The sequence below is a fragment of the Macadamia integrifolia genome, chromosome 11 (assembly GCF_013358625.1).
Source record: "Macadamia integrifolia cultivar HAES 741 chromosome 11, SCU_Mint_v3, whole genome shotgun sequence".
NCBI lineage: Eukaryota > Viridiplantae > Streptophyta > Magnoliopsida > Proteales > Proteaceae > Macadamia > Macadamia integrifolia.
The window spans coordinates 23,567,639-23,590,310 of record NC_056567.1 but is presented as its reverse complement, the minus strand read 5'-3'; the positions used below and the strand labels follow the sequence as shown (position 1 = coordinate 23,590,310).

The window sequence follows — 22,672 nt, the reverse complement described above, 5'->3', positions numbered from 1 at the left end:
TATCATATCAATATCAGAAGGATACGATAGATATCAATTAATATAATATCAAAAGATACAATAAGATGGTTAAAACATTGCATGATTGTTGGAATTGAAAAAGGTCTAGCTCTTGGGAAAGAGGGTTTAATCAAATACTTAGATACATTATTAATCTTAACTCCCTTAATTAAAGCATGGTTGGACAGTAAGCCTCCAGATCGGTGGAAGTCGTTGTCCAGACTCCAGACTCCAGACTCCTTCCAAAATCACTTTCTTTGGAAAGTAGATGGTGTAAGTGGCTGAAAGGTAATCTCAAGGTATATGCCCACAACAGCCAAACAACAATGGAGCAAGAAATTAAATAAAAGGACCGACGGTGAGGAGATTCCCTGTCTTTTATGGCAGTCAAATGTGACAGGTAGAAAAATGATGGCCTTGATTCTATTTTCTTCAACTTGTGAAGAGAAATTTTCTCTATTAATAAAATAATAAATACTTTTACAGATTCACAGTTTCTAGATTGTTTTGAATTGACTCATGAATGAGTCACTGATTGGAAAGACAAAAAATAAATTGGGCAAAAGATTCCCATTCCATCCCCACACATTGGAGTGGGTAGTGGGGAGTGGGGAGCGGGGAGCGGGGAGCGGGGAGTGGTGAGTGGGGAATGAGGATTTCTTTTAGTCTCTCATATAATTGATTTAGGGTGTTAATTTAGAATCAGAACAAAAAATGGAAAGGTGTTGATTTATAATTAAAATAAAAAACACTATTTATAATTGAATTGGATAGAAATAAATCAATTTGATTTTGGTTTTGAAATATGGAATGATTTTTGTTTTGGTTTTGGTTTTAGCTAAAAATTGTAAGTACGATTCGAATCAAAGAAAAAATCGAATATATTATATATTTTTTTAATGTTTTGAATAAATTCTATTTTCTTTTTAATGACTGAAAAATATTTTGGGATTATGACTAACGAATAAGAGTTTTTTTTTTTTTTTTTTTTTTGGTGAAGATGAGATTTTTTTTTTCACCAAACACATAAAATAGGGTCAAATCTAGGTCAAAACCGAATAAAGAACCAAATATGAAACCTAACAAAATTAGAACAAAAATCAAATCATATTGGTTCGGTTCTGATTTTGAAAAGAGACTCCTATTCAGTTTTGGTTTTCAAATGTTATATCTTAAATCCAACAAAAAAAAATCAAATACACATAATGAGCCATGAGATTTACTCTTTTCAGAAAAGAAAAAAGAAAAATCTGAATCTCATTTTAAATGAATTTGTCTCTTGCCTTCTCATTGAAGCAATTTTTCAGTTGATATCAGGCGAAATTTCTGCCTAAAGATATATATAAATATTTTGATGGCAGACATGAAGCGAAGGCAAAGAAACGTGCCTTACATAATCCTATTTTGACCCATTAATTTATATATTAGCTGAGCTCACTACAGCTACCAATAAATTAAAACTCATTATTATTAGGAGAAAGTTTATTATGAAAAGATTCCTTTGATTTTAGCTTTAAAATATATGATTTTTTATTTTTTTTTGGTTTTGCTTTGAAAAACCATCTGCTGGACCCAAATGATAAATTCTATTCTTTTTTAATGTTTAGAAAATGTTTGAAGGGTTATGACCCTAATAAACAAAGGGTTTATTTTTTTTTTTATTGGGGAAGATGTAAAAGTTCGCCAAAATCCTAAAGTAGCACTCAAATCAAATGCAACACAGGATCAAAACTATATAATCAAATAAAAAAATCAAACCATATTGGTTCGATTCTGGTTTATAAAAGAAGCTTCCATTCCTAAAAAAAAAATGTGGGTCTCCTATTGAATAAATCTGTCTCTTGGCCTCTTATTAGAGCAGTTTTCCAATCTGGCAACGTGAAAAATCTCTGCCCAGATAAAATAAATAAGAATTCTAATGGCATACATCATGACTTAAGGGAAGGCAAAAAAATGGTTCTGGCATAATCCCCACTTTGACCCACTATTTTATATCTTAGCTGAGCTCACTACTGCTTTGAATAAATAAAACCTCATTATTATGAGGGAAAAAAAGATTCCTTTTTATGATTGAATATACCTCGGTTCCAAAAAGGTCAAATTTTATAAAACCCTAATGTTGCAAGAATGTTGAGAAAGGAATCATTTCGACACCCAATCAGCTAACAGTTATTAAGCATTGAAATGGAATTTCAGGTACAACTCTGCAAATTCAGCCATTACCAACCCAGTTCAGTGTCTGGTTTGGTTGGGTTTGTTGAAATCAAGGTGGGAAATTCACAGAAATTCAGAACAGATGAGAAGATCTTTGAAATTGTTAAATGTGAGTTCATGTAAAGCTATTGGGTTTGAGCGTATAAGAACCTGTTCATTTCATAAAGTGGAATCTTTTTAGCTGCAATATTGGATACTTTTTCGTATGCAAAGAGGGCAAATTTGAGGACAACTCAGTACCGATCATCCTCTGCCCGTGAATTTTCTGTCCCTACGAAGAGAGAAATTCGATCAGTTTGCAGACTAATTAGGAACTTTCCAGCCAATATATAATTTATAAAAAAAGTTATTAAAAATATTTGATTACAGTTCTGAACAATGAACCTAAATTAGAATTACATTAATTTCACAAACATCTTCCCCTAATCAATCATTACTTTTTGGGGGGAAATTTTTTCAACAAAATCTGCGCTCTTCTTTTTCTTTTTCAATCAAAAAGTGAAAAAGTAGCAAAGAAAACGACGATCATCACACCACAACTTTCATTCTTTGAACGAAATGATGGAAGTCTGTTCATCATCTGTGAGCTGTGACGAGTGTTTCAATAAATCTTAAACCATCGAACCTCGGCGCAAATTTATCAGTCGGAGACGATCCCTGAGAAGACGAATCATCTCCTCCTTTGCTCCTCACACCTTCCTGGTTCAATCAAAAAGCACAAAACGAAACAAATTTAGTTCTCCGTAGAGGAAAAAAATAACTGAATTACAGAAACCACTTGGATCTGTTCACTCTGTAACTAACTAAAAACAGGAAAAAAAAAAAAAAAAACTCCAAAATCATCATCAATCAATCGAAGAAACAAATCAAAGACCACGGAAAAAAAGAAACCTCTACCTCACGAAACGGTTGGATCTTGGAACTGTAGAAGAAATCCGAAGCGGCGGAAGAGGAGGAATTAGGAGAAGAAGCAGAAATTGCAGAAGCTGAAGCTGCAGCCATGGACGCAACGAAGACTCCCGATTTCTTCATCCTTCGAGTCTCTCTAATTTTCTCTCTCTCTCTCTCTCTCTCTCTCTCTCTCTCTCCTCAGAGGCTAAAGAGGAAAACGTTTCTGACGAGAGCTTTTGCGTGTCTTCGTGTATATATACAGAACGATGCCGCTTAAACTTCGAATGTTTTAGTATTTACGCGGCAATTTTCCTCTGTAACCTCATTTATTGTGAAATTACTATATTACCCCTATATAATTCCTGATTTGACTAATGATCATATCTCATGTGACGGTTAAAAAGTAGGGGTATATAGGGAAATATAGTGATTGATTTTTCGAAGACGGAATTCTGCCAGGCTATCACCTCATTGGGTGATATTTATGTCTTCCGTTCAATAATTAGTCGACACGTGTATAGCCACGATAAAGCCACCTGATTTGACAAGCTATCACTAATTTAAGACTTAAAATGGCCCTTAGAAAAAGAAGGTTTCCCCCCAAAACAAAAAGGGGAAGCATATCTTTTGCAATGGACGGTCAGGATTGAAAGAGATAGGATATATTGCATTACTGTTAGATAAGGGTATTAAATGCAAATTCAAACCGAACCGAGCTGTTTAAATCAGAACCAATAAATTCGGTTTTGAGTTGGATGGCCCTTGCGCTCAAACTGTCAAACATAGAGAGTGGTGGAATGATGTCTCCACCCTTGTGAAATGGATTGAATTCCTTTGTGATGCAATAGGGTGTATGATGTATATCATATGACAAAAATTGCTTAGGCAAGGAGCCCAAGACATTTTTAGGCATTAGATGTGTGCCAGACGCCTTGTTGCACCACAGAGAATCCAAATACCTGCGAAATCCTCTAGACCCACCGCTTGCTAATATCATGTGGGTCTCTCATTGATACCTGTGTGACAAGAGAGCGTTCTTTTACCCATAAAACAATTAATCAAACTAATTGAACCAATTCAAATCATATAACAAGAATTACAATGAATTGAAATCGAACTAATAATACATTGTAGGATTGAGTTTTCCTACATCCACGGGCAAGAGAGAATTCTTTCGACATGTATTATGAACTTGGTACTATAAAAAGGTAGAACATTTATAATCGAACTAAACTGATGAATTTTGTTTTGAAAGTGCAACCAATTAATAATTGGTTCAATTTCAGTTCCTATCTACAGTCAAAGTTTCATAAAAAGGCAATTATAACCGATTCGATCCAAATCAATTGAAACCGGTAGGAATAGAAATCAATTGGAATCAGTAAGAATAGACCGGATATCAAGGCCGATTCTAATCCGATTTCGTGATTATTATAAGAATCCAACAAAACCAAACCGATTAACACATTTCCGTTCCAGATTGTGGCTGTCGTGAAGCGATGAAGCGTTGGTGAATTGCTGACCTTACACGTTGCCTCAAAAGAGTTCAACCATACAAAGTCGTGACAGGTAGACAACCATGGAAGAGTAGATCAGATTTTCATTTAATTTTTGTCAACAACCAGGGAAGGGTAGATTTGTAGATGGTAGGGTACCTTACCAAAAAAAAAAAAAATGGTAGGCTAAGACACTAGTTTGAGTGGGTCCCACATCAAGATAGATTGGAGAATGAAACGATTGCCTTAACTCACATAAAAGGTGAAAATTCTATCATTATTGATGCTATCACGTGTACTCACATTAGTCTTTATGTATATACATTCGAGTCGTTGAATATTTTATCAGAATCCTTTGGACGTCTTGGTTCGAGGCTCAGAAGTTTACTGGTAGCCACACAACTTTAAAAAGTTATATAAGGGAGTGAAGACTCCATTTCTTTTATGAACCATGGTTTTTCTTTAACTCACCAACCTAGTTAGTTTATTCGTGTTTAAAACGCGTTTAAAACGGTGTCCCGTTTTTTTACCGTTTTAAACATCGTTTGCCGAATTTTTCACAGAAATTCGGTAAAAAACGGGAACGGGGCTATTTGGAGTTTTTTTGCCGTTTTAAACGCTGTCCCGTTTTTTTGATAGTAAAAAAACGGATTTTACAAAAATATAAATGTTTTAAAATAGAAACGTTTAAAACGGGGCTATTTGTTTTGATTGTTATCTAGGTATTTAGAGAATTATTATGCCAATTTATGTCTATATATTACCCTTTTTTTGACACTGTATTATTTAAATATAAACGTTTAAAACACGTATTGTCCGTTTTTTATTTTTTTCCCGTTTTTATCGTATTTGACCGTATTTTTGACCGTCCCGTTCACGTTTTGATCCGTTTAAAACATGCCCGTACCGAACAATGTTTTTTTGCCGTTCCCGTTTTAACTAACAGAGCTCAACAATGTAGGAATATTCTCTCTTGAGATGAGTTATACGCACTATCACTGGTCATAAGAGCAACCGTTACCTTGATGGGATTATGTGTTATTTAATTAACGTTTGATAATTCACAAGGCTTTACTTACATGGTTACATTTCTCTTGATATATAAATATATATATATATATATATATATTCAAGCTCATGCCCAAATAAGAATGATTTTTTTTTATTAACGAACAAAATTTTATATGTATTGCTAACCAATATTGATTCATTGTTTCGGTAAGATAACTTCAATCACAAACAAGAAATTGCAAGAAGTTTGCATCAAATACGTAGATGGGCTGGATTATGTCACTTGACAGTTGACATTATCCTTAAGACCGTAGGCAATCTTTAATGGACAATGGAGAAATGCATGAATTGTCATCTTAGATAAAAGAGTCTATAGCATTCGCAAATAATTGTGACTAAACTGCCCAATGTGTCTTTTCGAATGCTACAGAGTTGTGCTTATCTCAAAATAAACTTTTCAAAAGGATATTCAGCAAATCAAATTTCTTTAAAAAAAAAACACTTTTGTCTTTCTTAAACACATACTTAAAGAGAATGAAGTTCTTAAAAGAGAAAGAATTTGATATTTAACATGCCACATGTAGAAAGAAGTAAAAGTGGCATGTTGCATGAGCAAATCAAATGGTGTTGCAATTCAAGTACCACAATGCCACTAGTCTTCTATTTTACATTAAGTTCTTGTTCTTTTATTAATCTTGTGTGTCTCCTAAATTCACCCACTTAAAAAGAAAGACATATACATACATGTTATGACATGATTCGACTAGCGCGTGAAAATAATCCCTGAACCTCCTCCGTCCCTCAAGTCAAGAAATTATAGTGAGCCTTTCTTTCATGAAACCCTTTCTTTGTAGTTTCCATTCTAATATATAAGCCTCACTTAAGTCTGACTTTTTTAAAACTAGTTACTCATTTTGCTTTGCACGAAGCAACATCAGGAAGATCTTGGATTCATCACATGTGGAAGATAAAAACGAGGTAAATAATAAAAGGGTAAGAGATTGTTGCTTAGTCGCGTAGCCCCTACCCCAGCCCAAGTGCATGGACATATACATAAATGGAATTTTTATTTCACATGGGGTGAGGTGATAATTTTATACTCATGTGCACGTAGAACTGTGTGACCAGACAACAATCTTTTTCCGGGGTATTTTAAATCTCTTTTGTTTTGTAAGTTCATTTGAAACCAATAGTGGATGGGCCTCACTTTGGGCCTAGGTTTGGGATTTTTAATACAGGCCCAACCTGATATACAGTTTATCATATACGTGTATTACCTCTGGAAAAATGGGTATTCTACTGTACATGATACTATGATAGTATAAATTGAAGGTATGTAATACAATACTTGGTAAAGCTTTATGGGATCAGAGTCCAGCCTACCCTTAATTTAGGCAGGACCTGAACCCAGAGTTGGGCTGGGTCAGGACTCGCCCTAAAAGGCTCTTTACCCTGCACTTGGCATGGCCCAACAAAATTCAATGCCTCGATGCTTTACATAATGCTAGCCTCTCGGATTCTGTGACAGTCTCAGACTCTCAATAATCACGAACCAGATTGGTGAATCGGCCATGATCGATCTCATTTCCAGCAGATCTGAGTGCCAATTTTAGGGTTTTTGGGACTGATTTCGGTCAATTCCACCCTCCATTTTTTTATCTGATCCCAAGGAGAGTTGAGCTCATGACCTCTTTAATACAAGAAGTTGATCTTTTCCAGCTAAGCTACACCCTTGGGGTTAGGGATAGATCGGTTTTTCAAACCCCAACTCGACCTTGAGTCCCCTTAGTCGGTCTTGAGTTAGGGCCAAAAAATCCAACCCTAACCCGCCCTCAAGATCAGGTTGACCTTGAATGGCCCTAACCGTACTACAACACACCACTACCATAGCACCATCCCCAACCTCTATGGCTGCCACAACCATGCCCGCAATCAATCCCCTTCTACATAACCCTTCTTTTCATTTTCACCCACTAAAACTCCATTTTCTCTATTATTGAAGTCATAGCCACCATCACTAATTTCTTCCTTCCCTCTTTTTTTTTTTTTTTTTTTTTTTGGGTTGGGGTGGGGGGTGATCAGTCCAAGGCATCAACCCAAGCTCGGCCCATCGCTGATTTAGGGCCATAGTTTTTCAAACTTAACCCATCCTCATGGATTGATATTTTGGCCAAGGTTTTATTTAGGCTCTAGGCGGGTCCGGGTGTGTTTCGGCTGTCAGGGCCAAACTTACACTTGGGATTTCATTTTTTAAAGGGTTAGGAAAGCCTTGCCAATTGCTAGGGTCACCCAACATGTTGGGAGAACGTCTCCTACGTTTCCATGCAAACACGCCTAATATATTTTGGCATCTAGACCAATTATAATACACAAAAAATTAGCTGCAACCTAACCCATGTTCGCAATCAAAGAAAAGAATAATTCACTTCCCCATTGGGTTTTCGTACTTTCTTAATTACCCTTCGAGATTCCATTTATCATCGATTGAGTAGTTGCTATCGATGCAAATGTAGAAGCAACATACTACATAGGGGATGTAATGGGTAGATTATGACGGGCACGGAACCAGGGACAAGGACAGGGACAGAGGCCGGGATAAAGATAGAGATAGAGATTGAGACTGAGATAGAGTAGAAAGGATAGAGAAAGAGATATATATGACAATGAGAAGGAAGATAGAAGAGAGCAGCGCTGGTCGAACTGTGTGAAGGGAGGATGATGATGAGAACGTTGACTGCCAGGATAGGAGGAATAAAGAGACTGAAGAAGGTGACAGAATGGTCTGTACCATTCGGATGAGACTGAACTGTACAAGGTTTATGTAGGTTGGGTGTCAACTGTCAGGAATGATTTTAGAGGTAAAGAAGGATTAATTAATAAATGTTTCTCAGATTTCTAGTAATATGAGAAGCAAAACAACTGATTCCTTCTAGTGTTCTAGATGTTAAGGAGCTTCCAATGTATGATAAAGGAGATGGGTTGCTTTATCAGAGTGGGTTCTTTTCGGTTCTGTCCTCTTTCTAGTTACGTCAACATGTAAGGTGGTTCCGAGCCACCTACATATGAGGGGGAGTATTAGTTCTACATTGATTTTGAGTGAGAAAATCATTTTCCTCATATACCTATGAACACCTCCTCTTATCAATCGGTCTTTTGAGAGGAAAATTTACACGTCACTTGGGATGATCTAATGTTAGAGACTGGTGAGTGGCATCCTGCCAGAGTGGAGAAGGATGCATTTGAGCAGGGACCAAAGCTCTCCATATATACAACCTGGTTGCGGTAAATAGAACTATGATAATATGAGAGATTTATCTCGACTTAAATGGCGAGAAAGAACTCACCTACTGCAACAAAAAGCTTGTAGTAATTAGGAGAAAAGGTGGGGTTGAGTAGACCATCCATTACTCTCTTTTAGATTGTCGATGCACCCTACGCTGCAATCTGGGTTAAGCAAATACATTGAGTGATCTATCTCCCTAGGAATTTTCGGTAGTTGTTGCACTCACTAATTAGGCCACCTCAAACACTTAAGAGTTATATTTGATCAGCAATGAAAGAAGACTAAATAGTTTTCAAAATAGTAAAAACTAGAGGCAAAAATAGGGAGAAAATGTGAGAGTATGTGAGTGAGAGAGAGGGTGTAGGACACTTAGAAATCATATCTCAAGTGTCTAAAATAAATTTATCTTTTTGCATATCATTTTCATGTCTGCACCAGGTGATGATTCAAGTTTGATATTCTTTATGCTTTTATAGAAATTGCTATCTCTCAACTAAAGGAGATATGAAGGAAAGTCTAGATTATCAAGTGTAATCATGGAAGCTCTCAAGAAGGATATTCGAGAGGATGCACCTCTTATGCCTAAACATGTAAGTTCAATGGCAGATTTGGTTATCTCAAGACTTTTAGGGGCTGTTTTCCTCTAATCTCCTCCTGTGACTATTGTTGAAGTGACGCAGAGAAAGCCGGGCATGAAATGTTATAAATTAAATATTGATGGTTGTTCTCTAGGAAATCCAGGAAATGCAAGTGTAGGCGATGTCTTTCAAAATTCTATGGGTGAACCGATTGGCAGTTTCTCATATTTTTCTGGAGTTCATTCAATCTTCTTTGCAGAATTTGCTGCTTTATTTTATGGCTTGCAATTATCAAAAAGTAAAGGAATTGCTCTTCTATGGATTGAGAGCGATTCCAATGCAGTGGTGATCTGTGTGAAGATTCAAATGATAGCATGGATGTTTCAGTGACAGTGGTTGTCCTTCAAGCTTTTCCTCTCTACTATTTTGGTAAATGTCCCACTCAAGCTTCATGCTTATTAAGAGTGTGCTCTTTGGATGATCAAAGCTTTGAAAAAATGTGGAATCGTCTCTTATCTCTTATACTGTACCTAACCCCCTCTTTTCCCCTTGGTTCTCAGTTTAACGATCTTATTAGTATTCTTTGGTGAAGGGGGTTGTTATGTAACTACTGTACCAGCCATTCTAGCTGTTAATAGTGGGCCAATACTATCTAGACAGTCCCTTGTGCTATAAAGCTAACTGGAAGTTGCCAGTTGGTTTTTGTTTTCCTTTATGAACAATTCTATTCCTTGGATATATATTGGTTTGGCACCTGTGAGATTCTCGACTGCTGCGTTTCTGTCGAATGCTGTCTACTATATGGTTAGACTTGTGTGGCTGAATCAGAATTCTATATACTTATGTTTCAGCTCATATGAGTTTTTTGTTAGTATTTCACATTTTCCTCATATAATATTGTGCTATATAGGTTTGCATTTTGTGCTTGCCTATTTCTGAGGCAATAAAATTTTAGCTTATCCTTTGATATGAGTTATTAAGGGATGCATCTAATCCATTTGTAAACTCTGCTTCACAAATTTTCAAGTTTATCTGTAAGACTAAGTCCAACCAGGTTCTGCCTTGCATATATTCAAGAAGACTAGTTCTGAAAGCTTTTTGCTACACTGATTGAGCCTGTTTCAAGGACACACAAGGCAAGTGGTACGAGACAAGGAAAGCCTAAAAATTTTCCACAAGTGCATTACAGTTGCCAAAGCTCTCTGTAAGTGCAATATGGTTGTCATGGTTGTTTGCTTTAGGTGAGATTCTTCAGGGTATTTTAAGATTTAAAAGAGGCATGTGTTAGTGATGTATATGAACAAAATTGTGCATCAAATCTGCATGAAACATAAAAATTGCTGATTACCAAAACATAGAAATATGCCCCAAAATCTAAATCCACCAGAACCATATGTACCCAATCTGTGTAATTTTTTTGCTGTTAGAATGAAGAATAGCTGTTCCCCACACCTGTTCTTTTTGGTTCCCCGCCATGGGTTTCTTTGAACATTGTAATTTTGCAGCCCCTCTCACTGCAACTTTAGCTCTTCATCGATGCTCAGCCTGCACGACTCTATGGCTCTCTAAGACTCGGAAGGCTACAGTGGCCAGAAGAATCCCCACCAATCCCATCAAAGCGCCTGAAGAGCACCCAAAAGAAAATAAAGGTAGAGGGAGGGATGGGAAGTCAACTTCTTCCAGCAACCTCAGAACTTAAAAGATGGTCCAGTCCTGGCTCATGAACACATTATATCTAATTAAAATTCCAATCTAATCAAGAAACACACCTTTTCTGACTGCCTTCGTTTAGTCAAAACCCTTTTTAATGGCTCTGTTCAACACCTGTATCACATTGATATGAGATCTTCCATTCTTCTTTAGAAGCATTTGAAGGAGAGAAGAGGGCTTTGGTTCAAGCATCATTCAGAGCTATCGTTTAAGCCTATGAACTTCTTCCTCCTCTTCTGTACCTCCACCGTTAATTTCAGAATAGGAGACTTATGCCAACATCTTTTAGAATCCTTGAATTTAGGGACTGATGCAACTTTTGACCTGCAATGGAGAAGCTCATACTTTCCAGAAACCACAAGTTGTAATTTCACTGTCTAAAACAGCAGATTTGGACTCTCTTGCTCCGCCATAAAAAAAAGGGCATATGCAACCTTATCCCCCCGCTTCATAGAGAGGCTGTTTTACGACTCGAACCCTAGACCACTTGGTCATAACAGAGCAACCTTACCATTGTGCCTAGGTCCCCAAGAGTTGCTGAATTGAAAAAGAGGGGAGGATCGCCACCAATGGTGGTGCAGGGTAAATTCTTTAAGAAACCAACCAGTCCTCTCCCCACCACAATCAAAAGACGAGCAAAAATGCACTAGACAAACAGGTCTCTAATCGGTCACCATAAGAAGATTACATCACATTTTGTGTAATTCTTACCACCTAACATCAAATTGTACTTTAATTCAATGAACACAATAAGAAAAGGGACTTAAAATCTCCTAAAAAAAAAAGAAAAAGAAAAGAAAAGAAAAAAAGATTATTGGGGTTTTCAATTTCCAGAAAAGGTTACAAAGGTAGTAGACTCTCAAGAATCCTAAGATATTTTTTATCAAGAACCACCTTTGAGTAGTCTTTCCACGTATTTACCAAGTATATCCACCTCCAGATTCACCTTCTGCCCAACTTTCTTCAAAGGAATGACCACATTCTGCTGAGTATAAGCAACCAACATGAAATTAAAGCATTTCTCCTCATCAAAAACAGAGACTACGGTCAAGCTAGTCCCATCCACAGCTATAAACCCTTTGGGAACAATGTACTTGAGCAATTCTGGCGACGTCTTCACCTTCACCCACAATGAATCCCCTTCAGGCTTGATGGAGACGATCTCTCCTGTGCTATCAACATGGCCCTGAACAAAATGCCCACCCATTCGTGTCGATGGCTGGAGGGCTCTCTCCAAATTGACGAGCGACCCGGTAGTGAGCTCAATCAAGGAGGTCTTCCTCAAGGTCTCTGGGGCAAGACCAACCGAGAACACTGAGGCATCCTTATCAAACTCCGTCACTGTAAGGCAGGTTCCGTTGACAGCAATGCTGTCCCCAAGCTTGACATCTTCAAGAACTGTTCTTGCTGCAATCTTCATCACGAACCCATTTTCCACATAACCCAGTTGCTTGATTTCACCCATCTCTTCGACGATCCCTGTGAAAAGGGATTGAATTGGGTTGTAATGAGAGTGGTCACGACGACGTAGGTGTTGGATCGGTGTTTTTGACTTCCTGAAGGTAGTGAAGAATAGACTGGACGAGGAAGATAACAATTTGGAATTGAATCTAAGTTGTGCTCTCAAAAGAAACATTTGGGGGTTTAAAACAAGGTTCTGCAGAGGTGCTGTTGAAGTTCTAGAGACTGATAGGAGGGGAGAAAAAGCTGCCATAGTTTTGGCGCGAAAGAAGGCTTATGAAATTGAAACCTAACAGTATTCGGTTTTGGTTATCTGATTTTATTCGGTTTCAAATAGCCGTTTTCATTTGGTTTGGTTACCGATTCACAAGCAATTTGGTTTGGTTTGTTTGGTTGAAACCGATCTGCTGTCAGCAAGAGACTCCTGGAACTGCTCCAACCCTGCAACAGTGCCTCCTCCGATTGCTTCTAGGACTGCATAGAATCAGAAGGTTGGTCAGAAGTCCCCTAAAGGCCTAAATAAAACACCCAATCAATAATAAGAAAGGAAACATTCAACTAATACATCTGAAATGTTAGCACAGAGATCCAATTTAATCAACATTTCTTGAATAGATAATAAGAATTCAAACAACTATTTACATTGCTAATCTAATATTCTTAGCAAGCAAATTTCTATGAGATGAAACTGAAGAACCAAACTTCCAATTGTCCTCCAGTATCCATAAACAAGAATTTTCAAAGCCAAGTGTAGCGATTTCCAAGTATCAACTTATGACCTACATTCTTCTACGGTCAACCACTTACTCTGCTTCCCGTATTCAGAGTAAAATTCTCCCACAGAAGAAGGTTTTTTTTTTTTTTTTTTTTTTGGGGGGGGGGGGGGAACAAATGGAATCCTCCAAATACGCTACCTTTGAAGGTTGATCTACAGAACCCAACACAATAAAGACAGAGAAAACAGGGAAAAAGGCAATCCTCACAAGTATGGTCTCCAGAAATGCAAACAGAAGAAATAAATAAATAAACAAAGCAGGGAAGAAAAATTGCTCACAGATAATGAAGGATTCCAAAAAATCTTTCCAAAAAAAAAAAAAACTTGTGACCATACTTGTGAGGATAGAAATCTCTCGATCAGTCGATCTTCTTCTGCAAAGGGTCTTTAAAGAGGACTATGCTTTCATCTTTTCGGATAAGAAGAAAGGAGAGGGGAGGCAGAGGACCTATTACCCAACAAAGGAAAACCGAAAACCATAGGCTAAGAAAGGAGAGAGATCTACCTGTGATACTAATTTGAATCATTATAATACAGTTAGAAAAAATGGAACAGATAGAGTCGAATCATGGGGAAAAGAGAGAGAGAGAGAGAGAGAGAGAGAGAGAGAGAGAGAGAGAATAAATCGCAAAGTTGTAATCGTTCAAGTAATCTGCAACTAAAGCTAGGCAAAACCCAACTTCTGTTCCACGATGCTACTGCTTGGCAACTAAAATAAGAAATGTGGATGTTTACTCGAACAAATCCTTTGCGAAGAGTTTCTTGGAGACTTGGACACCAGAGTTGTGCAAACGAAGAACACAAATACCAAATCTTGAAATGCAAACAGTAACTTACTTCATTACAAGCAAGTGAAAGACGATTTGATTTAATTACAATTCCAAAAATAGAAATCTCGCTACTGCTTCAGATTCAAACATCGAACACTTACCAGTGAGGGTCGAACTTTCAGGGGTGACTGGCAAGGGTTTCGAGTCTCCGACCTTCAAGTTTTCTCTTCAGTCGATAGATAGGGAAGGATGGGGTAGTCGGGGAGAGATCTGAGGGGCGGAAGTGCAAAATAGGTTTCTAAAGGCCTGTTTGATTTTGTTTCTACTGTTACACAAAAACAGAAGAAACAGTTTTTTTCCATTTCTGTGCTAAGAAACAGTTTTTGGAGTAGAAAAAATTGTTTGAATTTTTTGTTTCTGGAAACATGTTCAGCACAAATTGGTGTATGATATATTTCAGGAAAGAAGCATGGCAGTATATTAAAAATAGGGCATAATTTTTATGGATAATGGTTGGTGTGTTGATTAGTGTGCATATAATCATTTTACATATACATGGTATGAAAATCAGGACCAGCAGTGAGAGATAAATGAGCATGCTAATATATTGAGGTATAGGAGCAACCACATTAAGAAGTTCAAGATCCTAAAACCCTTGATTTTATCTACCTAAGGTTGCAGAAGGTATTTGTAAATGGCATCGTCAATACATTAGAAAAGCAAGTAGATCAAAAGAGTTTTCCAAGACCTGTTCGTCCCAAGTCAAGCTTATCAAATCAAGACATCCAATGGATAAAGTGTCTGGTTTTGAAACTAAAAAGCAGAATAGAGGCAAATCCATTGTTCTACATGACAAATAGAGCATTACGACGATCTGGTTTTTCATGAATAACCACAGGAACATGCATCAGAAGCACAAGTAGAAGAAAAAATGATAAAAAGGGAAAATGAACATCAGCTCTTCCTAACACAAGAGAGAGAATCCATCTCAACGTTTTTTGCTACAGATCTCCTAATCTATGTGGTCATCATGGCCCTATCTCAAAATTCGATATTTTCTGATTAAGCTACAACGCAATCCAAATGAGCAAAAAAGTTGTAATAGGGCATCTCCTGTGACAAAAAAAAAAAAAAAAAAAAAATACAAATTAAGGATTCTAATGGAGATAGTTTCCATAAATATGCAGTCGTAAACCAAAAAAAGTAAAGCAAAACACAAATTCATAATGATCAAAGATTGGAACAGAAGTGGGAGAACATTTTCAGAGGGAGGCGGTTGTGGAAATGGAAAGGGAACAATGAATGTGGTTAGGGATTGCAGAGATGATAACCCATTAAAAAGAGAACCCCAGAAATTTTACATTGCAGAGAAAGCGAATGTGGTGAAAGAGTTGCAGGTGCCTTAGGGTTGAGAGAGATGGTGAACGATGACTTTCTGGCAGGTCGATGCAAGACGATGAACGCTGGAGCATCACGATGAACCTTGGGCTTCAAGAGCTTCAAGCTTTTGTGCAAGGGTTCGGTGTTGAGAACTTGAGGGCGGCACCTTGTTAGCAAAGAGGAGAGATGAAGAGGGATACAAAATAACTGAGGCTGCGTTTGGTTGACTTTCTTTCTTCACAAAACACCACGACCTCTGTCAAGCCAAGGCCCAACTGCCTTGCTGCAAATCGTTGTACTAGACAGCGCCCACATCTTGGGTGCCACAAGTGTTCTCATCCCCTCGGGGCCTTTCGGTGTCCAATCCCTCTTCGGGCCACCATAGTGGAGACCTCACCTGTTATAATGGAAAAAAAAATAGTGAGTTATGTAAGTTTTTTTTTTTTTTTTTTTTGTTTTGTTTTGTTTAGTACAGAGTTTTGAGAGTAGCGTTAGGGTTATGACTTATGATATCAATATATTACATATGATATATAATCAGGGTCACGCCAGGTCAGGCCGATCTCAGCCTGAGGCCTAAACCTTGTCCCGACCCGGCCCGGCCCAACGCTAACTCAAGGTAAAAAATTTTCAACTCTAACTCGCCCTTAGGCCTTGACTAGAAATCTTTAGCACAAACTTAGTTCAAGCTCAAAGGGTAGGCCAGGATTGGGTCGACAAGGCCAAACTTGCACCCTACTTGAAAGCTTTCATCACAAACAATGATGCAATAATTGGTGGTAAGGGCCCTTGGAGTCTTGAGCATGAGATTCAAGCCATCTCCGCATAGTAGGGGGTTAATCGGTCAGGCGTAGCTAGGCCTACCAGGCCTGTACCCTTTGCACTGTGACCTACTTGTTTAAGGAATGAGCTGGTCTCGGTCGGGTTCTAGGCAAAGAAACTAAAATTAATTTATAATTTTTTTTTTTTAATAAAACAGGGCAATCGAGAGAGACGACTTTATCTTCGTGCACAGAGGAACCTTAAACTCACTGGGGAAAATCGAACCTCAACGTCAACCTCGACCTCGACCTCATTTTTTTTTTTGCTAACGACGGGTATCCAGGCCTTGCCTTGACTAGTCCTGTGGGCCCATACTAACCCCACAACTGCATGGACCGGGTCATACCAGGGTTGAATGAGAACCATTCAACTTTCACTAAAAGCAGTGAAGAACACTAAATACCCCCGTGTGAGTGGCCCAAGGTGTGCCTAGTGGGAGTCAAACTTAGGATGCCCGAGTTTACGGCTCGTACAAGTTCGTTGCTCACCAATTGCGCTACCCCCTTGGGTTCGACCTCGACCTCATTGGAACAACAAAAAAGCTGCAAAATAAACAAAATCAATGGGGAGAGGGAGACAAAGTGAGAGAGAGAGAGGAAGGGAGCGATCGCAACCCACCTCGCAGACGGTAGAATGAAGACGATGAATATCTATAGTTCCTGCTCTCCGTTTCAATTATTTGCTTCTCTTCTCTGGTCGTTCCAAGAGCAAAGTGGGTATACAATACCCTTGAATTCACCTATTGTTATGTTTTGAGGGTAATTTCCTAATTTACCCTCTTAACTTAACTTAAGTCACTCATATGATTTTGCGCCTTCTGCTCAAAATCGGTTTTGAGAATGAAAAACAAGTTTTTCATGCTCCAAAAAAAGGGACTCCAAAACCTTAAAAGTGCCCAATTCATTTAAAAAGAAAGAAAGAAAGAAAATATATATGTAAAATGGGCTTATCATACAATTTTTAGCCCATTTCTGTAAATAAAAAAAAAAAAAAAAGCAGAATCCATTTTTTAGAATTTTACCGTACATAGCCAAATTGTTCCTAAAGCTCATTAGCATCATCGATCGACAAAGAATCGAACTCTATTAGCTTAGTTGCTCGTGTAGTTGGACTTCATTCCGCAACCTTGTAATGTCATCAGAGCAGCAGAGTCGAAGAAGATACAGAGTGGAAGAGGAAGGAAGAGCAGGGGTTTTGCTATCATCGGATGGGATCTAATGGTTTCGCTGGTCTAGAATGGTCCAACCAATTAAGGTTTTGTTAAATTTGGTTTATTCGGATGGCAATTCAGTTTTGTAATCGATTTACACTGTCGATTTTGCAGTTCTCAACTAAACCGAATACAAAAATTATTTGTTTAAGGCCTTCTTTGGTATCATTTTTCTTTTTTATTTTGTTTACAAAAACGGTTTTGGTTGCATTTGGTATCATTTATGGAGCTTGTTTCTATTTAAAAAAAAAATTGATAAAATACAAAAATTAAAAAGATATCGAGAGTTATTTATGTGTTTTGGCCAAAAATTGATTTTCAATTATTTTTGTGCTAAACTTTAATTAGCATGTGTTTAAAGTCCCAATATGAAGGAGTAAAGTAGTCATTTGCTTTGAAATTAGAAATACAAGTCCCTTGCCCGTCTTTTTCAGTCTAAGGTTGAGAAAGAGAGTTATAAGGGAGATGGGTGAAGAGATTTCTACAAAAAACCATTTTGCACATAGGGATACCAAACTATTTCTCACAAAAACCATTTTTCTCAAATAGTTACTAAATCATTTTTATGCTTTGATAAAAAATGGTTTTCATCAATAATTTTTGTTAAATAAGTAAAAATAAAAAAGAAAAATGATACCAAAGATGGCCTAAGACCACAATCGAACTATTCGATTTGGTTCTGATTCACTTTCAACACCCTTTTCTCGATTGCTTTGAGGCCCTTTTAAAACCCTGGCATGCTAATAAACCTGGATGGATGGACAGACTGCTGTCTGGTTCAATATGACCGATCAAACCGTATCTTAACACACTTTAATACTAACCCTTGCTCTTGGTTTTGACATAAATTTGTGTTTGGAAATCCCTATTACACTCTAAATAGGGACATTCATTTCTATTGGGTACTGTAATAGTTTAAGATCAATCACTCTAGGTTAGCAGATAAACAAATAGACAACGAAAAAAGAAAAAAATAAATATCGAATATATTCAATATTTTCATCTCAGGCTATGTTTGGTAGCCAAGAGAAAGAAAGGAAAAGAAAAGAGAAGAAAAGAAATAAAATGGTGAGAAAAAAACAAAGCATGTATATTTGGTCACCATTAGAAGAGAAGAAAAAAAAAAAAACTTTTTGAATTTTCTCATGTTTTCTCTTGTTTTTAACAAGATTAGTTTTTTGGGTGCAAAAGAAAATTTCACAATTCCCAAAAGGAATTTTGAAATTCAAAACTGAATCTTTCCTTGGATTAGGACGTGCCAAACACAAAGAGAAATTCCTAAACCAAGAATTGTACTTTTTTTTCTTTCATTTTAATTTCTACTCTTGGCCACCAAACACAGCCTCAATGTCTATTCCAATGCAATAGTGATAAATCAATCCAGGCAATTTAATCTAACGATTTCATTCTAATCTCTTCCATAAATCAATCTAAAAAGAGAGGAAATTAATAACGATTAGAGGAGAAACTCACGAAGCAATTGTCGTTAATGTTGAAAATGCACTTCTTTTTGGAGACGATGATGCACTTCTTGGTGGAGGCTAGAAGGATGATGGCCTCTACATCTCCAATAAATAGAGGTTCTTTATCATTTGGATCACGATATGAAAAAATTAGATCCTAAAGTTCCTTGTTCCCTTGTCAAATTTCATTCCAATTCGAATTGAAAGATCAGGAACTTTATGAAAGTGGACATACATGGAGGTTATACCTAAATATGGAAGGGTACCTAGATTGAATTTTGGTTTGAAATTTATCATGTGAGGAGCCCACATCATTTTTTAAATATTCAACAATTAAAATTCCTAGATCAATCATTCCATGCCACAAAAAACACAAGATGTGTTGATCTACTTTGGAGTGAAAAATCCTGAAATCTTGTCACTTACAACATAAAGAGAAAATTGATAATTTTACATAAGCGATAGGATGCGTGGGGATAACCTAGTGATGGATAATTAAATGTCAACGGAATTCCTATAAAAAAGATATCAATGGAATGAACAATGGTCATGACCTAATAATAAACAAAACAATTAAATAATAATTAAATCCGACAAAAATCTATAAGGGTGAGAAAAGATTCCAACTTCAGTAGTTTGGGTGGGGAAGAAAGTAATTTTATAATTTTGGAAATAAATGATTTAGATGTAAAACTATAAACAGTTTTAAGTTCATATTAACAGAAAAACCCTTTCTTCTTTGCTCTTCTGAAACCAGTATAGAAATGGGTGTGTTTTTTATACGTTGTTTACCTTAGTGATTGAGGGGTTTTTGGGGATGACCTATGTGGGGCATCTTTCGGGTGTGGGATGCTCGTTTAACTCTGTAGTCATCTTGTACCTTATTTACATGGGTGCACTGCAGTTTCAAAAACTTCCTATTAAACCGATTCCTATTTCAATCCGTGCTGGACTGATCGATATACCAATAATTAAGTCTTCAGTGAACTGATGAAATACATCACATCAACCTGGGAGCATTAGCCGATCTTGAAATTGATGGTATAGATCCGTTCGTAATGTATCTGAATAAATCACAAACCATTGTGACGGTAATACCTCATTTTTTTTTTTTTTAGTAAACAGAAGTTCATTAAAATAAAAGACATGGTTTACAAAATTTTTAATACAACGTGTCAAAAACCAATAAATGGAATATAACAATCCTGTGTTACATGTCAAGGCCTTCGAGGCTGAGGGATGGGTGAAACCAATACATTCCCTAGAAAACAAGTTGTAGACACAACTTTCAAGAGGCCACTCTAATGCATGACATCCTCTTTTATCCCAGCTTTCCAAAGAGACTGTTACATGGCCTCCGATTTTTCATTTCAACTCCAACTCTGACACCAATGCCGATCCAAATGGGTGGACCATCAACCGAACAACTTGTGTAGTGAGGCCATATCGTGAACTATTTTCTAAACAATTAGTGTTGTGGAGCCATATGCGAAATTAGTGTATGCATGGCTAGACCAGTCCTAATGGGAGTCTAAATTATCTGCAGTGATCAGTGAGCAGTGAGGTGCAGTAAGCATTCAACGGTTAGGGGGGCTTAGCCATGCACCCCAGCCGTTGGATGCTCATTGTGCCTCACCACCTAGCCGCAGATGATTTTACATTCCTAATGGGTGGACCTTCAACAGACTTAGTGGGCAAATGGTTGAAAGTTATATATTGAAAAGACCCATATAACATGCCATGTCTCACGCCTTTAAAGGACCAAATCTATACTCGAGTAAGTCCTTATGTCTATTGTAAACCCAAGGAAGAAAGAGGGGAGAAGGAGAGATTATCATATGAAAAAAAGGAATATGTATTTTCTACATGCTTATCTTAGGAATCTTTTCCTACAAGTCTTACACTTTTAAGTCGTGGATTGATAATTCAATAAGTTTGTATAGGTCTTAATATTCAAGTTGTTGAGACAAATTTCGTTTTAAGACCTGATGGTCAAGTGGTTGAAATAGCTTCTCGACATTATCGGGATAAGGTTGTGAAGTTTTTACTTCCCTGGACCTCACATATGCGGGAGCCTCATGCACCTAGTACGCCTTTGAAACAATCTATGAATTTATTGATTTATATGTTTTGGTGATTACATTCTATTTGTGTAAGAAAATTTATTTTTTTTATTTATGAAAAAAAAATTATTTGTCCTTTCAAGTGGTTTAATGAGTAAACAAGTTCTCAATATTGAGAAGCGTGTCCTTGAACCCAAGCACCAAAGTGAAGATATCTAGCTGCTCAAGAGACCTTTGTCATGAATTGCAAAGCACAAACTTGAAGGTATCTAACTACTCAAAAGACCTCTGCTCATCAATGAATTTTATTTCTTATCATTTTCCATTAAAGAAAAAAAAAATCAATTGGAAATTCATGTTCATGGGAATCAAGAGCAATCTGATTTGCCAACGTGACTCCGGTTTTGTTCTCTTTTTTATTTACAATTTGAAGGCCAAGAAAGAAAGGTCTAACTGGGAAAGAAAGCATTTCAAGTATAGTGCAAAGAATAATGTTGTGCGCGAAGGCGTGATTGCTTGAATGAGGGCGGTGGGCATGAAGGGTATTGAAAGCAAGACGATAACCAAGGACAGTTGGTTCGAGAAAGATTCCTTCGAATGAATATGAGGACTTTCACCCGAGACTAAATCTTTGGTAGGGATAATTCAATGACTAAGTATGCCAAAACAAACGCAAAAGTAGGTTTAGACCAAAAGAGGAGCGCAAAAGAACTTTATTTTCCTAGAAACAATCAATAGGGGCATTCTTCCCAGCTAGAAAGAAATGAGGCCTCAACTGAAGAAAAGGGACTACTTGTTCTAGTTCACGTCAGAGTAATCTTTAACAGAAATTGACTCCGGAGAAAAAATGCCCATTTCTTCTTTCTATTCAAGGGAGGGTGTCGGGTCACTTTATGGAAATGGTGATGACAAAAAGCTTTTCCATCTGAAAAGAAAAAAAAACCCTTAGATCTTAGGTACGTAGTATATCCTGACTTATCACCTAAGGTGGGGAATTCGCTCTCTAGTCAAAACGTAATTAGTTTGGCCTTAGTCAGTGAAGAGCATCACTGATTGCGCTTAGGGGCGTTCGGTCCTCCATTCATCTGGAGCGAATCGTTCATTCATATGATTGGGAAGGTTGTTTGCCTTGATTTGGTACCGCTCTCGCGGTCCACACCAAACAGTGCTTTACCCCCAGATGTCCAGTCAATTGCTGTGCCTCGACGCATTTCAGGGAGAACCAGCTAGCTCTGTATTCGAGTGGCATTTCACCCCTAACCACAACTAGAAAGAGGATTTTCCACACAGCCAATATGAAAAGTAATCTAAACATCGCACCAATAGCTGTCTTGAAAAAGGTATCATTCATATAGGCCCAATAAATGAGTTTATTAGGTCACAATAACTTTCACAAAGGAGCATAACAATTTCAAATCGAACATTTCTTGGGGCATCATGACTTGTATTTAAATATAGGATCGGAAAATAAAACTAATTTTTTCAAAACAACTGATTGTGTGTGTTAATGCTCAACCATCAAAGATTCTCATGATCTAAGGGTTT

General features: G+C 37.3%; 1 protein-coding gene and 1 long non-coding RNA gene across 3 annotated transcripts; one reads left to right on the top strand and one right to left on the bottom strand.

Annotated features, from left to right (window-relative positions):
* Window positions 1-8,301: 8,301 nt before the first annotated feature.
* On the top strand, window positions 8,302-10,239 carry LOC122093287. Its single transcript, XR_006144405.1, has 2 exons — window positions 8,302-8,470; window positions 9,372-10,239. It is a non-coding gene; the product is annotated as an uncharacterized LOC122093287 (long non-coding RNA).
* A 1,586-nt stretch (window positions 10,240-11,825) lies between these two features.
* Window positions 11,826-15,937, bottom strand: LOC122094429 (riboflavin synthase). 2 transcript variants are annotated; one of them, XM_042665232.1, is made up of 2 exons: window positions 15,551-15,937; window positions 11,826-13,118 (listed from the first exon to the last, which is right to left on the bottom strand). In XM_042665232.1, exon 2 carries the CDS (start codon window positions 12,895-12,897, stop codon window positions 12,067-12,069), a length of 831 nt encoding a protein of 276 aa, XP_042521166.1. In that variant the 5' UTR covers window positions 12,898-13,118; window positions 15,551-15,937; the 3' UTR covers window positions 11,826-12,066. The 2 variants fall into 2 exon arrangements, with proteins under 2 accessions (XP_042521166.1, XP_042521164.1); XM_042665230.1 differs by lacking the exon at window positions 15,551-15,937 and adding an exon at window positions 14,351-15,520.
* Window positions 15,938-22,672: the final 6,735 nt, after the last annotated feature.

What these genes read in the sequence shown, in the direction of transcription:
- LOC122094429 (XM_042665232.1), bottom strand. Translation starts at nt 12,897, where the DNA reads ATGGCAGCTTTTTCTCCCCTCCTATCAGTCTCTAGAACTTCAACAGCA.